The 15,969-nt window shown below is 54.5% G+C and overlaps 3 protein-coding genes across 6 annotated transcripts; 2 read left to right on the forward strand and 1 right to left on the reverse strand.

Annotated features, from left to right (window-relative positions):
* Window positions 1-276: 276 nt before the first annotated feature.
* Window positions 277-7,259, forward strand: KLHL11 (kelch like family member 11). Of its 3 annotated transcripts, none has more exons than XR_006171700.1 (3): window positions 277-758; window positions 840-6,058; window positions 6,345-7,259. XR_006171700.1 is itself a non-coding variant. In XM_042836638.1 (2 exons), the coding sequence occupies exons 1-2, from the start codon at window positions 277-279 to the stop codon at window positions 2,434-2,436; spliced, it is 2,079 nt and encodes a 692-aa protein (XP_042692572.1). In that variant the 3' UTR covers window positions 2,437-6,255. The 3 variants fall into 3 exon arrangements, 1 of the variants encoding a protein (XP_042692572.1); XR_006171699.1 differs by having other exon boundaries at window positions 6,410-7,259; XM_042836638.1 differs by lacking the exon at window positions 6,345-7,259 and having other exon boundaries at window positions 840-6,255.
* On the reverse strand, window positions 6,373-9,835 carry KLHL10 (kelch like family member 10). The gene is made up of 5 exons (XM_042836640.1): window positions 9,648-9,835; window positions 8,963-9,452; window positions 8,004-8,621; window positions 7,306-7,455; window positions 6,373-6,772 (listed from the first exon to the last, which is right to left on the reverse strand). Exons 1-5 carry the CDS (start codon window positions 9,833-9,835, stop codon window positions 6,464-6,466), a joined length of 1,755 nt encoding a protein of 584 aa, XP_042692574.1. The 3' UTR covers window positions 6,373-6,463.
* Window positions 9,836-10,505: 670 nt separating this feature from the next.
* On the forward strand, window positions 10,506-15,380 carry NT5C3B (5'-nucleotidase, cytosolic IIIB). 2 transcript variants are annotated; one of them, XM_042836673.1, is made up of 10 exons: window positions 10,506-10,683; window positions 10,769-10,867; window positions 11,247-11,316; window positions 11,555-11,601; window positions 12,038-12,123; window positions 12,508-12,597; window positions 13,074-13,236; window positions 13,925-14,125; window positions 14,346-14,434; window positions 15,291-15,380. In XM_042836673.1, the coding sequence occupies exons 1-10, from the start codon at window positions 10,681-10,683 to the stop codon at window positions 15,298-15,300; spliced, it is 858 nt and encodes a 285-aa protein (XP_042692607.1). In that variant the 5' UTR covers window positions 10,506-10,680; the 3' UTR covers window positions 15,301-15,380. The 2 variants fall into 2 exon arrangements, with proteins under 2 accessions (XP_042692607.1, XP_042692606.1); XM_042836672.1 differs by lacking the exon at window positions 15,291-15,380 and having other exon boundaries at window positions 14,346-15,114.
* The last annotated feature ends 589 nt before the right edge of the window (window positions 15,381-15,969 follow it).

The raw sequence follows: 15,969 nt of genomic DNA on the forward strand, positions 1-15,969 counted from the left end.
AACGGGGAGAGAGGCGGTGCGGCGGGGGGGAGCGCAGGGCGCGGTGCTCAGCCGGCATCCCGCCGTCTGCCGCGCGGCGCCGCGTTCCACTGCTGCGGGGCGGGGCCGCCTCCCTCGGGCGCGGGGTTGAGGCAGAGCCCCCCGAGTTTCCCTCGGCCCCAGAGCCGCCGCTCCGCCCGGGCTGCGCCGTCGCCCCGCCCGCGTTCCGCGCTCCCGAGTGCCGCCGGCCGCTAGGGGGCGGCGCAGAGCCGCGCAGGCGCGCGGCGGCGGCCCGCCATGTCGGACAAGATGGCGGCGGCCGCGGCCTCCCCTCAGCCGCAGCCCGGGCCCGGCCCGCCGGCGGCGGAGGAGGAGGGCGGCGGCCCGCGGGGCGGCGGGGCCGACGGGGAGGCGGAGGCGGAGGAGTTCGGGTGCCCGGCGCACTGCTCCGACCTGGCCTGGCGGCAGAACGAGCAGCGCCGGCACGGCCTGTACTGCGACATCACCCTGGCGTTCGGCGGCGGGCGGCCCGGCGCGGCCCGCGAGTTCCACGAGTTCCGCGCGCACCGCTCCGTGCTGGCGGCCGCCACCGAGTACTTCGCGCCGCTGCTCTCGGGCGGCTTCGCCGAGTCGCGTTCGGGCCGCGTGGAGCTGCAGAAGTGGAGCTCGGAGGGCGGCCCCGACCCCGACACGGTGGAGGCCGTCATCGGCTTCATGTACACCGGCGCCATCCGCGTCGGCCCCGGCAACGTGCACGAGGTGCTGGAGATGGCCGACAGGTGAGCGGGGCGGGCCGGGCGGGCCGGGCGGGCGGGCGCCGCCTGACGGCCTTCGCGCCGCGTGTGCCGTTCGTCCCGCAGGTTCCTGCTGACCCGGCTGAAGGAGTTCTGCGGGGAGTTCCTCAAGAAGAAGCTGAACCTCTCCAACTGCGTGGCGGTGCACAGCCTGGCGCACATGTACTCGCTGAGCCAGCTGGCGCTGCGGGCGCAGGACATGATCCGCAGGAACTTCCACAGAGTCATCCAGGACGAGGAGTTCTACACGCTGCCCTTCCACCTCATCAGGGACTGGCTGTCCGACTCGGAGATCACGGTGGACTCGGAAGAAGTCCTCTTCGAGACCGTCTTGAAGTGGGTTCAGAGGAATCCCGAGGAAAGGGAGAGGTACTTCGAGGAACTCTTCAAGCTGCTGAGGCTGTCTCAGATGAAGCCCACGTACCTCACGCGCCACGTCAAATCCGAGAGGCTGGTGTCCAGCAATGAGGCCTGTGTCAGGCTGGTGTCAGACGCCGTGGAGAGTCACGCCCTGAGATCTGAGAACTTGCAGTCTGGTAACCTGCAGCATTCCGCCTGTCCTGCTGCGTTGCTGCCGCGTTTCGGACAAAACATGGACGTCATTATGGTGATCGGTGGTGTGTCGGAGGGAGGAGATTACCTGAGTGAGTGCGTGGGGTATTTCATCGATGAAGATAGGTGGGTAAACTTGCCGCACATCCATAACCATCTCGATGGGCATGCTGTTGCTGTGACAGAGTCTTATGTTTATGTGGCTGGCTCCATGGAACCGGGATTTGCCAAGACTGTAGAAAGGTATAATCCAAACAGAAATATCTGGGAGCAAGTCTCAAATTTAATAACTAGAAAGCACTCATTTGGCCTTACTGAAGTTAAAGGAAACTTGTACAGTATCGGTGGACATGGCAATTTCAGTCCTGGCTTTAAAGATGTAGCTGTTTATAATCCCGAGCAAGACAAATGGCATAACCTGGAGTCAGCACCAAAGATCCTTCGTGATGTCAAAGCTGTTTCTGTAGAAGACCGGTTTGTTTATGTTGCTGCTCGTACCCCGGTTGACAGTGATAGTGAAGATGGATTGAGGGCAGTTATTATCAGATACGATGCTGAAACAAGGCAGTGGCAGGACGTAGAGTCTCTGCCGCTCATTGATAATTACTGCTCTTTTCAGATGTCAGTTGCAAACACAAACTTTTACCATACAGCATCCTGCTGCCCCAAGAGTTACCCTATAGATAACGAGGAAGCCAAGGTAAAGATCTCTGGCAGGGCCTCAGATGAGATACTTGAAAGTTTACCCCCGGAGGTCCTTAGCATTGAAGGGGCAGCTATTTGTTATTATAAAGACGATGTTTTCATCATTGGGGGGTGGAAGAACAGTGATGATATTGACAAGCAGTACAGGAAGGAGGCCTATCGCTACTGCGCTGAGAGGAAGCGCTGGATGCTTCTGCCTCCCATGCCTCAGCCTCGCTGTAGGGCAACAGCCTGCCACGTCAGAATCCCCTTCAGGTGCCTGCAGGGCACGCAGAGATACCCGATGCCGCAGAACCTCATGTGGCAGAAAGACAGAATAAGACAGATGCAGGAAAGGCAGATGCAGGAAATACACCGACATTCCCTGAGCTTGCGAAGAATGCCACGCTCGCAGATTGAGTGCTGACTTCTGGGTTGCCAACTCTTGTGAAGGTAGTTCAGGAAATACTGTGCTAAACCATTTTGCGAGGCATTTTATGTCTTTAGAAGACATCAGGGCGTTGAGTAGGTTTGACATCTAAAAGTGGCATGTTTTATATACTGAAAGTTACAAAGGTCAGAAATCGAAGATGAATGGGAATTGAGAAACTGAATCCAACAATACTACTTAACAGTGCCCAGGAAAAAGCTGCTTTCCTGTACCAGACTGTGACACAGATCTTTGTTTTCAAGGATTTCTGTGGAGTTGGTCTCCTACAGTTCTATTTTGAAAATCAAAGATCTCTCTCTAATAATTTAGTGGTTACATTCGTGTGTGCTGAAAGCACCTGCTTTATTTGCACTTAGTATGTTGACATTCCTTTGATTCTCCTCAGTGACTAAACTACCCGTGTAATCGATGTTAGTGTACTTGGCTTTCTCAAGTTGGAGGCGAGTGCAATAGTTAATAACTACATGTGGAAATGAAAGCACAATCTCTCTTTGTGGAGTTACTTCAGGATGTTTCTATGTCTAATGAATATTGTGTGTCCGTACGTTGTAGAGAGGCTGTGTGTTCATTTGTGAATGGTTGATGAGCAGAACGTCAGACACTTGCTAGAAGAGAACTTGAGGCAGTGATCTTTTTCAGGCGTATCTGGAGAGGCTTTGAGTTTCCTTAGGAGCTTCAAAGGAGAGAGCCAGCAGAGCAGTCATGGACCAAAGTCAGTCCCTTCTGTCTGTGTGGATTAGTAAGAATGCCACTATCCCACAGGAGCGGATTGAAACTTGAGCTACTTGTCAATGCTTTCTCAAATGCTGAACGCATTTAATTGTAGTGAAGGAGTGTTTGGAAGAACCCCCACACACCTGTTTGCAGCCTGTCTTTGACAATCAGCACCTCTGGCCTTCAGTGTCTTTCCCACGGGACTCTCAGTAGCTGTGCTGCAGTGCTCAACAAACCAGTGCTCGGTGTTCTCAGAGGGGCACTGCTGAGGATGGCATGCAGACTCCGAGATGCAGCTGGAGATTGTACAGTCTCTAAATATTTTTAGAGACTAACATTTCCGTTGATTACAGGTGCTGTGCTGTGGTTTTCCATCAGTCAGTGCCCCGCTTGGCTCTGGTTTGTAAGTGCTTCAACCCCGGGAAACAGAAGGTCAAATCGTTCCTTTGGAGATTCGTCTGTCCTGCCGAGCACCTCCCTGATCTGAGGAGCTCCAGGACAGCTGTTACTAGTGGTTCAGTGCGTCCCTCCTGCCTCCTTTTCTTCCTCGTCCTTCCCTTTGTTTCAGTGTTCCAGGTTTTCACGTGTGACCCAACTCAGGATATTAGGGAAGGGAAGGGAAGGGAGGTGCCAGCAGGGCGCTGCAAAGTTTGAGTTGACAAATGTTGGTGGAGGAGCTGTGTGCAGTCTCTGGTTCCTGTGATAATTCTCTGGTGCTTTTGACGCAGGCAACTCCTTCGAAAAAGGTTTTCTGAACATTTTTTTGTTTTGTTGTGCTTCTGTTTTTTGTTGTTTAGCTTTCTGAACTGATCCTTCTCATTTTCCAATTCAGCAGGCAACCTAGATCATATCTGAGACCCTGGGTAAGGGTAAGTCTTTCAGTCGCATAACGTGTAAAGGTTTCTGTGGTCTGTAATATCCTTGATGCTCCTCTTAGTTCACCTGCCACTCTGACATCAACAGTCCTTTTGTAACGGGAGAAAAACCCAGCCTCGTAAAAATTATCTCGAAAACCTTAACAGTTCGTTTCAAATTACTTCTCAGTAGAAACCATCCTGTATTTGATTTGCCTGCTACATTGCTGTGCAGTGGCAGATTAAATTGTACAGTGCTGGTTTAGTGCAAGAGAGGAAATGGTTAAACTTATTGAGCTTTAAGGCTGATGTTCAGTAACGACCATTGCCAAATCAGCTCCTGCAGGCCCTTGAGGAAGGGCTGCATCCATGGAGTTTGGCCCATGAGCTCTGGCTGGTTTGGCTGGAGTAGGTTAAGTATTACTGCCCCCATAGGAGGGTTTGTGAGCAGACTGTGTGCAAATGCCTCACAGCTTCAATGCTGGAATTACGGTTTAATTGCAGCGGGAGCTGAATTTAAGGCACTTTGCACAGAAGCAGTGAGAACAGTTTATGTGTTCCCTCCCTGCTGACTTTACTGCAGGGAGACGATGAGTAAAGGACACGACCTTGTCAGCCCACCGCAGCTCCATTGGAGCCCTTAGGCACTCTGACAACAAATCTGGGACAATTTATGGGAGTAAGTACTGAAACTGCGGTTCGGTTGGAATATAAACAGCGCGATGCAGCGTGCAGCTAAGTTGGGAGCAGGAAGAAATTTCTGGCGGTCTTTTTCTAAGCGAAACCGATACCTGCGCTCACCAGGACCTCAATCTGACATACAAGCTATCTTGTTTCCTAAAGACATTCCACTGAAAGGCATCAGAACAACTAAGTAACCTGTGAATGCCAGCCATGGTTCTGTATGTGATGCACTGTATTTCTGTGTTCTGTTTGCATGGGGAGTGATGGCACTGCGACAGCACTGGTTTGCTTTAACCTGTGCAAGGCCAACGCTATGGAATTGTTCAGTGGTTGGATTTTTATAGCCTTGACCAGCTGCATTACACGGTTTGTAACTGACGAGTCCCACTGTCTGCTGCCTCACCTGTAGGTGTTGAGAAGAATTGAATCTGGCTGTAATTTCGCTCACTAACCTGTGACTCGTGTAACAGATGCATTCTGGCCCTGAGTGCTGTAGCTTGCTGAGTGCTTGTTTTAAAGTAATCCTATAAGCAACAGCTTGGGAATCCTTCCGTGTGTGTAGTGGGTAGTTAATGTCAGTAAGATTCTAGTGTGTGTGAAGCACTACAAGGCTGATTTCTGTCCTTGCAAACGAACATCAGGTGGTGTTTTTCCTCCCTAAGACAATCATAGCTGTATTGGACACATGCCACACAATGCATGTTGCACATCTGTCTGCTCCAGCTGTCAGTGAGGTAGGACACGTGCTGCCTGGCACTGCGTGCTCCCTGCAGTCATTCCTAGGTAGGTGCCATAGATGTACATATGTTTTATAAGGACTTGGATATTCTGTTACTATGCTAGTTTTGTATATATATTTTAATAAGATTTCCTCACACAGTAGGGTTACTCCAGAAATAGAGAAAACATGCCAATTTTCCAGCATGCTTTATAAAAAATTGTCCTAGGTTGGTCACGATTAACAAAGTGGGTCACAAAGAGTAGCAGCTTCTTAGGTTATTTCTATCACAGCGTTTAATCCCACGTTGCAGCACTCACTGGGCTCAAACTGTTGGATGGCTTGGATCTATTTTCAGCTGTGCCCAAATTATTTGAGAATATAAGTGGTATCTCTGATCTGACAGTCTTAAGTGGAAGTCTGATAGAACAGGTGCTTCTGAGGATCCAATCCTATTACTAACATGAATGTAAAGTGTGGGGCTAATTCGATGTTTGAAGACCATTAATAGTAAGATACTCCTCATAGGTCCGTGTCACTGTGGATCACGGCAGCTGTATTCAGTGTTCATGTAGACTTCAAGAGAATGCTTGGGCAAGCAGCACTCCTGTACTTAACTTCCAGTAAGGTAAAGTAGTGTCTGTGTAGGCTGTTGGAAACACTCCCGCTGTGATGTTCCTCACATACAATGCACTGTACTAGAGTTTATTGTAAGAAGTGAGCTAACAAAAATAAACCTTTTATTTCTCTAGCATTCTGTTGTGCATCGCACCCTGTTACTGGTTTTGAGTTGCTAAACAAGGCGTAACCAACACCTCTAAATCACATCTGTGTCTTTTTTTGTGTGTGCCATGGAACTAAAGTTTCAGTTACTAGTTATTTTTTCAGTGAGAATCAATCCTGTCTTCTTTCAGATTAAGCGAATGCATTCTTTTGCTGCTTAGAAGACTTTATTGGCTAACCGGAGCTGTTTGTGCAGGCAGGGCTCTGTGAAGAAGTGCCTCCGACCTCCCCTTGCTGCGAGGGCTCCACGCTAATCTCTCCTGGCAGCGTAATCCCCCACGTTGCACAGCCCTGGCACCACGCAGCAGCTCAGAGCGCTGCGATAGATGCTCATGTCCTGAGCGTCAAACCACTCGTCGGCTTTTTCGTCGTAACACTCAACGTTGTACGTCGTGGCGTATCCGTTAAAGCCACCGACCACAAACAAGAGGTCGTCCACCACTTCAATGCCGAAGTTGCTGCGAGGATTGAACATGGTGGGGACAACGCGCCACGTGTTGGCAGCTGGGCTGTAGGCTTCCGCAGTGCGGAGCCGGTTGACTCCGTCGAATCCTCCTACCTGTGAATGCCAAAGGCACAGCGCTGAAAGAGGCCTTTCCCCCTTGGGAGGCAGCTGAATGGTGCTGTGCACGTGTCGGATTTTAACTTGGCCTACTCTGCTATGTGAGTTGGAGCGCCGCTCAACTGACAAAATGCAATGCTTGCTTATGGCAGACTGCTCCCTTGTTCGTTCTGGAGCATCCAAAAGTATTTTGGTCATTACATTTACACTGAACTTAAAGGCAGTATGTGGATAAGCAGGACCAAGCAGCACTGTGCTGCTAAACACTTTTATCAGCAGCAGAATCATTTCTTTGCTGCAACTCTTTACATGTTTTGTACTTATTTCATAATGAAGAATGTGAGGGTGACAGTATTCTACAGGGGATTTCAGCCATTCTTGCCTTTCTTCCCTAAATCTCACTTAGAAGTGAAAGGCCAGTGCGAAAATTAGTCTAGGAAATGCAGATTAACAGAACTTAATTGCATTAAAGAAACAAACAGCAGCAGCAGTGTGGGTTCATTATGGCCGAGCTGCCACTTCATCCTTACCGCGTACACTTGGCTTCCATATGCAATCACACCTACTCCACTTCTTCTGCTTCTCATTGGGGATATCAAGGTCCACTGATCTGTTCCAGCATCGTACACTTCAGCTGTGGAGAGGCACTCGTTCCCATTGAACCCACCACATATATACACCTGTGCACAGGAGGAAAAAGAAGCAGGCTGGCTGTTGGTGGGAGAACGTGCTGAGGATAAAATGGCCTGGCTGGAGGGGTTTTCTTCTTTAAGGGGATACTGCTGTCATCCTGGGTTGAAAGTGAAGGGAGTTACTCGGAAGTGGGATTTTGACCCTTCATTTCCTGAGCTGCATGAAGCACACCAGCACGGTATTCCAGCAGGAAGCTGCTGTTGGTGGCAAGAGGTTTTAAGAGAGTTCTGCTGTCTGCGCCATTAAGTTTCACCTCTTAGCTTTCTGTCTGTATTCCAGGATCTGATGAGTAAGGTTTACACAAACCTTCTTCCTCTATTTGGAAAGATTGATGGAAAGGAGCATTTGCTGTGCGTCTGGCTCCTCTTTCCCATCTAGATGAGGAGCCCTGGGCGGTAGCTGTGTTTATCCAGGACGGAGCTCAGTGGGAGGCTGAGCTCTATGAAACTGCCCCAACACGCCCTACGATTCGTTCCCTGCCCTGCACACCGAGCTTTGACCTCAACTGCAGCCGCAGATCTCCCAGGCCTTTTACCTTGTCATACAGCGTGGTCGCACCGGCGTCGCTCCTCTGCTCGTGCATGGGAGCAATCAGCGTCCACTGGTTTGTCTCCGGCTCGTAGCGCTCGGCTGTGTTGAGCCGCGTGTAGCCGTCGAACCCCCCCATGGCGTAGATGAAGTCGTTGAGAACAGCGACGCTGACGTAGCAGCGCCGGGAGTGCATGGGAGCGACCTGCTGCCACGTCTTCTTCACCGGGTCGAACCGCTTGACGCTGTTGAAGTAATCCACGCTGTCAAACCCTCCGATAATGTAGACAAAGCCTTTCAGAAACGCAGCGCCATGGTAAGCCCGGGGGCTCTCCTCGTGGCACGTAACGTTCACCCACTTGTCCGCGCGGGTGTCGTACGTCTCGATGGCGTTGGTCGGGCTGCCCCCGCTCCAGCCCCCGATAGCAAACAGGATGGAGTAGGGCAGGCGGGGCCGGGCCAGGGGACTGACGCAGTTGGGGAGAAACGCGTTGCTCGTGCTGAGGTTGTACATGGCCGTCAGAGTGCTGATGATGATGGGTTTGCACTCGCTGTTGTCCTTCACGTAATCGTGTGTTTTGACTTTGTTCATGAAGTGGTCTGTCTCCATCAGTGCCAGCCGGACCTGAAAAGTAAAAGGTTATTGTTGGTGCTTTGTATTTTGTTATCTTTTGTGGACGGGTCTGACACTGGATGGCTTGGATTTTGGGCTAGAGTATTCTCTAAGGCTTATGAGAGAAGTGGAGAATTAAGTAGTTTTTCACCCCATGTGAGCTGGGCTCTTCCTTACACCCAGGGGTGATTACACATAAGCTCTAAGTGCAAAGAAACAATGCACTTAAACTGCAAGCCCTGAGAGCAGCTCGCAGCAGCACGGACACGCAGTGAGCAGCGCCACGAGGCGGCGGCGTTGAGGACGGGGCAGTGGCAGAGCTGTGCAGAGCTCCTGGAGCCCAACGGACCGACCTTGCTGAGCAGGATGGGGATGTGCTGCCTCCTTTGCCAGGGATCGTGGGTGATCCATTTCAGGATGGCGTCGAACACCACTTCCTCCTGCTTCACGTTCAGCTCATCCTTTTCAATTATGTCTGTCAGCTCGTCAATGGAGAGGTCTAGGAACTCTGTGGACACCTTGATCAGCTCCTCGAAGTTGTGGAGGATGAACATGTAGGCTGTCTGCCGCAGGCCGGGGCAGTGGTAATGGTTTGTGAGCCGGCAGATGCCGATACAGTTTTCCAAGCACAGCTGTGATTTCAGGAACTCGCAGCACAGCCTGATGATGCCCATGATGTTGAACTGATCCGCCGTGCCCAGCAAACTTTCCACATTCTCAGCAGTGATCGATACTGTCCTGGTGTAGGCATACTCGATAACGAGTTTCATCATTTCGGGGGAAACGCCGGGGATTTTGTACACCATCTTCTCTGTGTTGTTCCAGCCACTGGTAAACAAAGCCCTGACCAAAAGAAAAAAAAAACAGGCAAAGCAATGCTGGAGGAAGAAATGGCTTTTCTGTGTTAAATCCCCACCCTGCTATGCCATACACCTTCCTCCCTGCACCACATTCGGGCTGTAGCACCGGAGGCACCACAGGACGACCGGGCAATGTCGCCTGCCCTTATTCCCACTATAGAGCATCCCAAGCACCGACCTGAAGTAATGACTGCAGCTGCAGAGGATGTTCTTGTGCGCGTTGAACTGACAGCCGTTCACTTCGATGATCACATCGCAGAGCTTCCCCTCCAGGCGGAGCTCATTGAACACCTCGCAGGCCATCGCGCTCATCTTCCTCTCCATCAGTGAGGCGGAGCAGCCGCTGTGCGCCGCGCTGCCGTCCATGTCGGAGCCCGGGCCGGCGGGAGGAGTGCGCGGGGGCCGCTTTCACCTCGTCCTCCTACATCTTCTCCGGAACTCCCCCGAGGGGGTCTGGAATCGGCCCCCCAGTGAGGTCACACTGGTGGCGCTGGGCGTGCTCCCGGCTCTTCATGGCTGCCCGGCGATCTCCGCCCTGCGCGCACCAGCGCTGCAAGAAACCGCCGCGAACTTCTCCCGAACTGTGCTTTGGTTTGGGGAGCTTCCAGTGATGCTCGGGGCCACCGCTGCGGCTCGGCCAGGGCCCCGCGCACGGCCTGCAGGCGGGTGCCGCTCGTGGCTGCCATTTATGCCGGCACGGCGCTCGCACGGCTCCCACGGGAGCGGGCCGTCGGACGAACGAACACCGGCACGCAGCGCGGTGAGCGAGCAGCGCGGGTTCAGAGCCTTTCGGCGCCCTTCGGGGGCTTTCGGAACCTTTCGGCGCCCTTCGGAGGCTTTCGGAGCATTTCGGCGCCTTTCGGAGCCCTTCGGAGCCTTTCGGAGCCCTCGGGCTGCTCGCGTCTCCACGCGGCGGTGCCCGTGAGCGCGGCGCGGTGCCGGGTGGGCGCTGCCCCGCTGCCGGTGGTCGCTTTGTTCCGTTCAGCAGCGCCGTGGCGGTGCTGGGTTGGGGCAGTGGCTGCCATCGGCTCCCGCCACGTCGTTCTGCTTTTTTTTTTTATTTAATCTTTCGCTTTCCGCCTCCAGAGCGGGCAGCGAAAGAAACGCAACCGCGGGGCCTCCCCGGAACGAGGAGGCGCTGCGCCGGGCGGAGACCGAACAGCCACGCTGCTCCGCCCCGCGGCTGGGCAGCACCGGCGCGGCACGGCACGATGGTGAGCGAGGCGCTGCGCTGCGCTGCGGGAGGGGGAGATGAGCGCGGCGGAGCTGCGGGGGTCCGAAACAGCGCTGTGCCCGCAGGTGCCGGAACTGCAGAAAACCACGGTCCGCATCCAGCAGCCGGAGCGCGTCATGGGGCTGATCCGCGCCATCAAGGAGCAGGGCAGCAGCAAACTGCAGGTACGGCCCGCGCGGCTCCGCGTGCGCTGTGCTCTGCTCCGCTGTGCTGTGCTCTGCAGCGGGAGCAGGGGGACGACCGAGAGCCAGGCGGTTTTCATGGCCTGCTTCCTTCTTCTGCAAGCTGTAAACATTAACCGGTCTCCAAACATCGCGCTCAGCACAGAGCATGAGCCGGCAGGGATGGGCCCTGTGGTGCTGATAAGGCTGCTGGGGTGGGGGTGGAAGGTGCCCGGTCCCAGCTGGGTGCGTTGTGCCCCGTTGGGTGCCTGCCTGCCGGCTGCTCACTGCAACCCTGCAGACTGTGTGGGATGCACCCATGTGGAGCTTGCGCCCAGCAGAGCGCTGGGTCACCACAGGTCATCTTTCTCTCACCCTTCAGGTCATCTCTGACTTCGACATGACGCTGAGCAGGTTTGGGTGCAATGGCCGGCGCTGCCCAACGTCACACAGTGAGTTTCAGCCCTGCTTTTGCTTTGTGGCCCTTCCTCCTGCTTTCCATGTCTGTTCTCTGGTGCAACCCTCTCCTCACAGCAGCCCAGAGCCCGTGGCAGGAGGCAACCCCTGGTGTCTGTGCTCCAGCTTTGCCACCAAGACTCTCAGATGCTCCTTGTCTGCCTCAATCCAGCACCCTGAAGCTCACAGCCTTTCTGTATGGGCTGTAACATTGGCATTTTGTTGTCTTTGCAGATATCCTCGACAACAGCCATGTCATCAGTGAGGATGGCAAGAAGAAGGTGGGTGCTGCTTTGTGAAGCTGTGCATTGCTGCCAGCCATCGCCATGGGCTGTGCAACGAGGTCAGAGGGCAAAAGCCCTGCGGTGCTGCGGGGGCAGAGAGCAGAGCGAGGTCCCAGGCTGCATTTCAGCCAGTGGGAAAGTTAAAAAGAGGAAACTAATTTGCATGTGTAGCTGCAGGCAATTTGTGCTCTGATAAGAGCAGGAAGGAGGTTTGTGTGCCCATCTGCTGGGAGCATTTTTGCTGAGATGAGCCTCAGCCAAGTCGTAGGGATCCCCGCGTTGGCTCAGAGTGAAGTCGCTCAGTTGTTTTGGTTGTGTTTTTGTTATGGACTGTGATGCTTTGGGGGAGTTCAGAAATACTGATTTTGCTGTTTACAGACCTGTAGGATCAGTGTTCAATCCGTATTCTTCTTTCTTTCTTATAACATTCCAGTTAAAAGATCTGCTGCATCACTACTACCCCATCGAAATCGATCCCAACCGCAGCCTGGAAGAGAAACGTCCCCTGATGGTGGAGTGGTGAGTGCTGTGGTGGTGCGCCCTGACCCCTGGTGAGCATTAGGGGGAATGGGAGGAAGCACCCCTGGGCCCGGCCCAAGCGTGGAGAACCCTTTGTAGGGTCCCTTTTAAGGCAGGCTGTTCCCATTTCTCACGTGCGTGGCCCAGACACTCAGTGTGGTGCTTTGGACCGTGGCTGGTGAGCACAGCTGAGGAATAGTTCTGAGTCACTGCAAACCAAAAGCAAAAACCACAGATCACATAGGCACAGATCACATCAGCACCCCTGGCCTCCTCCTGGCAGCTGGGATGGCAATGTGAAGGCTTCAGCTCCTGTAGGAAGTGCCTGGCTGCTGTTCTTCTGATGGCCTGGAATGTGATGCTCACCTCGCTGCCTTTCTCTAGGTGGACCCGGGCCCACGAGCTGCTGTCGCAGCAGAAGATCCAAAAGGGAGACATTGCCCAGATTGTCAGGGAGTCGGATGTGATGCTGAGGTACACCCAAGGCCTTCCTCTCCTATCACCCCATTGCTGCCCATGTCTCCGGGGCCTGAAGGCAGGCAGGGGGTGCTGAGCTGGTGTCTGCTAGCTCTGCTCACCTTCTCTGATCTGCACACAGCCTCACAGTGCAGCGGATACAAATCTCCCTTCCTTCCTGGGGTTTGGGTTTAAACACCGCAGAGCTCCTCCTGCTCTGGAGCCGTGCCCACCCCTGGTCCTGGTGGGGAGAAGGTCCCCGAGCAACTCTGAGCCTTTGTGGTTGGCAGGATGAGGGGTGCAGGCACTAAAATATGGCACCAGAAGCTGCTGTGAAAGCTGCAGCCAGGTGCTGTGCTTTGAGTAACTGCTGTTATTTCTGCTTGGGAAGTCCAAGGCAGAAACTTGAGCTTTGTCACTGAGAGCAGTCACAGCCCACACTGCCCAGAGCTGGGAGAGGGAAACGTGACACTGCACGACAACTTCTGTCCTAGGGATGGATTCAATGAGTTGTTTGATCAGCTGCATAAGCACAACGTCCCCATGTTCATCTTCTCTGCTGGCGTTGGTGACATCCTCGAGGAGATTATCCGTCAGGCCAACGTCTTCTACCCCAACGTCAACGTGGTGTCCAACTACATGGACTTCGATGACAGTGTGAGTGTGCAGGGAGCCCGCAGGGGGGAGGGTGGTTGTGTTGGTGCTGTGGGCTGCAGAACCATTGCAGTACATCAGTGCTGGGGTTTGGGGAGTGCGCAGTGTTGGCCCTGGGAGGATCCTGCAGGCAGAAAGCAGCAGCAGCCCAGCGTCTGCTCTCTGTCCTGTGAGCACCTCACCCTTCAGACTGACTTTTGGAAGCCAGAAGTGGGTTCTGTCTGTTGAGGTTTGGTGCTGGTCCATGCCCAGCCCAGGCATGTGGTCGGGGTGGAGTTAACAGAAGCCTAAAAGGTCCCAGTTCTCTTTAGCACATGGCACGCTGTGCACAGTGATGCTCTCCGTTCCCACAGGGGGGTGCTGGGGCAGACAGTCCTCAGGATTTGACTCCTGACTCCTGCAAGGGCTGCGCGGTGCCCTGGGGCTCCTTGGACTTTGGCTTTCCGTGGCCCCTGAGCAGAAATCTCCCAGATGCTTTGGGGTTGTTCTCACCCTACGGTCTGGGTTTGCCCTGACAAAAGCAGACCTTTGGGGACGGCCTGCATGCATTTTGGGGCTCCCGGGCAGTGCTAACAGTGATGAGAGCTGTTGTCGTGTTGCCCCTCACCTCTCCCCCCTTCTGAGGGATGCTGATGCTGCAGGACAATGTAGGGATTGCTTTAGGATCAGTTCACCTGTCCCATTTGCACAGGGAGTCCTCAAGTGCTTCAAGAGCCCTCTAATCCACACCTACAACAAGAACAACAGCGTGCTGCAGGGCACTCCCTACTTCCAGCAGCTGAGCACACGGACGAGCATCATCCTTCTGGGGGACTCCATGGGCGACCTGACGATGGCAGATGGCGTTCCCAGTGTGGAGAACATCCTCAAGATTGGCTTCCTCAACGACAAGGTGTGTGGGGAGCAGCATTCCTGCTGCCTTCCTGCCCTTCCCAGGGCTGAGTGCCTGCTGCTGGGCTCTAGGTTTGCATAAAGGCCCTCGGAGCTGCCTTTGGGCATGGTCGGCTGGTTTTGTCCCCTCTTTTCTGTAGCATCAAGAGATGCAGGGCTGTGGGTACGGCGCCTTCATTCTCAGCTGTTCACAGTTCTCTGCGCTCCTCTCCTCGCTGCAGGTGGAGGAGCGGCGGGGGAAATACCTGGATGCCTATGACATCGTGCTGGAGAGCGACGAGACGTTGGATGTGGTGAATGGGATTCTGCGGTACGTCCTCATGGAGACGTGAGCCGGGCAGCAGCGCCCCAACCCCGGCCCATCAGCCACGTGCTGGGGCTGAGCGCCCTTAGCAAAGCTGGGCGGGCGTCCCGGTACCTGCCTGAATCCACCCCCATGCCGGGGCTCCCCCTGCCCCAGCTGTTGTGTCCCAAACCTCACAGCTCTTCTGGTCAGTTTGGAGCTGAAGGGCTGATCGGGAGGAAGCGAGGAGCCTGCCCTGCACTCTGCATCCTCCTCAGCCTCCAGCAGCACCGGGGCCACAGCAAACATTTGTGTTCTGGGGAGGGATGTTCTGTGCTTCTGTCCAGCAGTTGAGCACAGAAGCAGGGTCTGTTGGCTGTGGCTTGAGGGCAGGCTGGTTTGAGTTGAAGCTGTTTGGTTTTACTGCATTCCTGTCTAAGGAAACGAGCACTGCTGCTCCTATCGTTTTCTGTGGCCCCAAGGTGTGCAGGCTGAGCCCCAGCTGTGGGGAGGGAGCAGGGTGGGCTGGTCCTGCAGCCCCGGGAGGTGGGTGCTGGGGATGGTGGGCAGCTCTGCTGGGTTCCCATGGGCTCTGACCTCAGCCCTCACCCTGCAGCTCACTCACCGCCCTCCACACCATGGGCTGCTAAATGTCACTTCTGGGCAGTGCAGATCTCTGCTTCTTTGCAATAAAATCATTGACGAAAGCTGCAGTGTGTGTGCATTGCACGAGAGCACAGTGCCCCAGGCAAAGAGTCCTCCCCATCCCTGCCCCATCCCTGCCCCCACCCCTCTGCAGGGCTCCTGGGAGCGGAGCTCTTTTCCTTTTTCTCCTGCCCAACGCAGTGGATGCCATTGTCTGAAGTCCACCTCTGCTCCACAGATCCAGGTAAGTTCTCCTCACGCCATGGGGACAGACAGGAATGAATCTTCCATTGCGAAGTAACTGACACAAAGGGAAACGTCTTGGAAACCACTTGAAATTGTTTATTTGGTGCCACTTAGAAGTCATTGTTTGAGGGGCTTGCTCTGGCCCTTTGCACAGTTCTGCTCCTGCGTTTTTTCTCTTTGCGAGGTCACACTGTACAAAAGCTTCCAGAGCTGCTGGGAAGGTGGAGGGGATGTGCTGGGCACAAACCTGAGAGCACCGAGTTAATGGCTTGCATTTTGGCATCGGAACCAACCAGGGCTGATTTCTGGCACCTCCCAGCAGCCGTTGCTGTGAGGAGGATGAGGAGGGTCGGCCTGCCGCTCCCGGCGCCACCTCTGGTCCCAGCCGTGCAGCTCTGCAGCAGCCAAGGAGCTCTGAGCCACCTCCAGCCTCTGCTCCTGGGAACTGCAGCAGGCAGCAGCAGGGATGGCCGCTCCGTTTCTCTTTTAAAGAACTTTACATGCGCGTGCTTAAAACTAACCCACGATGAACAAAAAATCCCTAAACTACAGTAATACTGCAAAGGAGGAGCGGGGAGCTCCCCTGTCCCTGCGTGGGGCCCGGCAGGCCGTGCAGTCGTTGGCTGAGGACGAAGGAGCAGAGATGTTGGGGTTGGGCTCGGGGCTGAGCT

Source organism: Centrocercus urophasianus, unplaced genomic scaffold, assembly GCF_019232065.1.
Source record: "Centrocercus urophasianus isolate 14NV4802_14NV808 unplaced genomic scaffold, USGS_Curo_1.0 seq_62, whole genome shotgun sequence".
Classification (NCBI taxonomy): domain Eukaryota; kingdom Metazoa; phylum Chordata; class Aves; order Galliformes; family Phasianidae; genus Centrocercus; species Centrocercus urophasianus.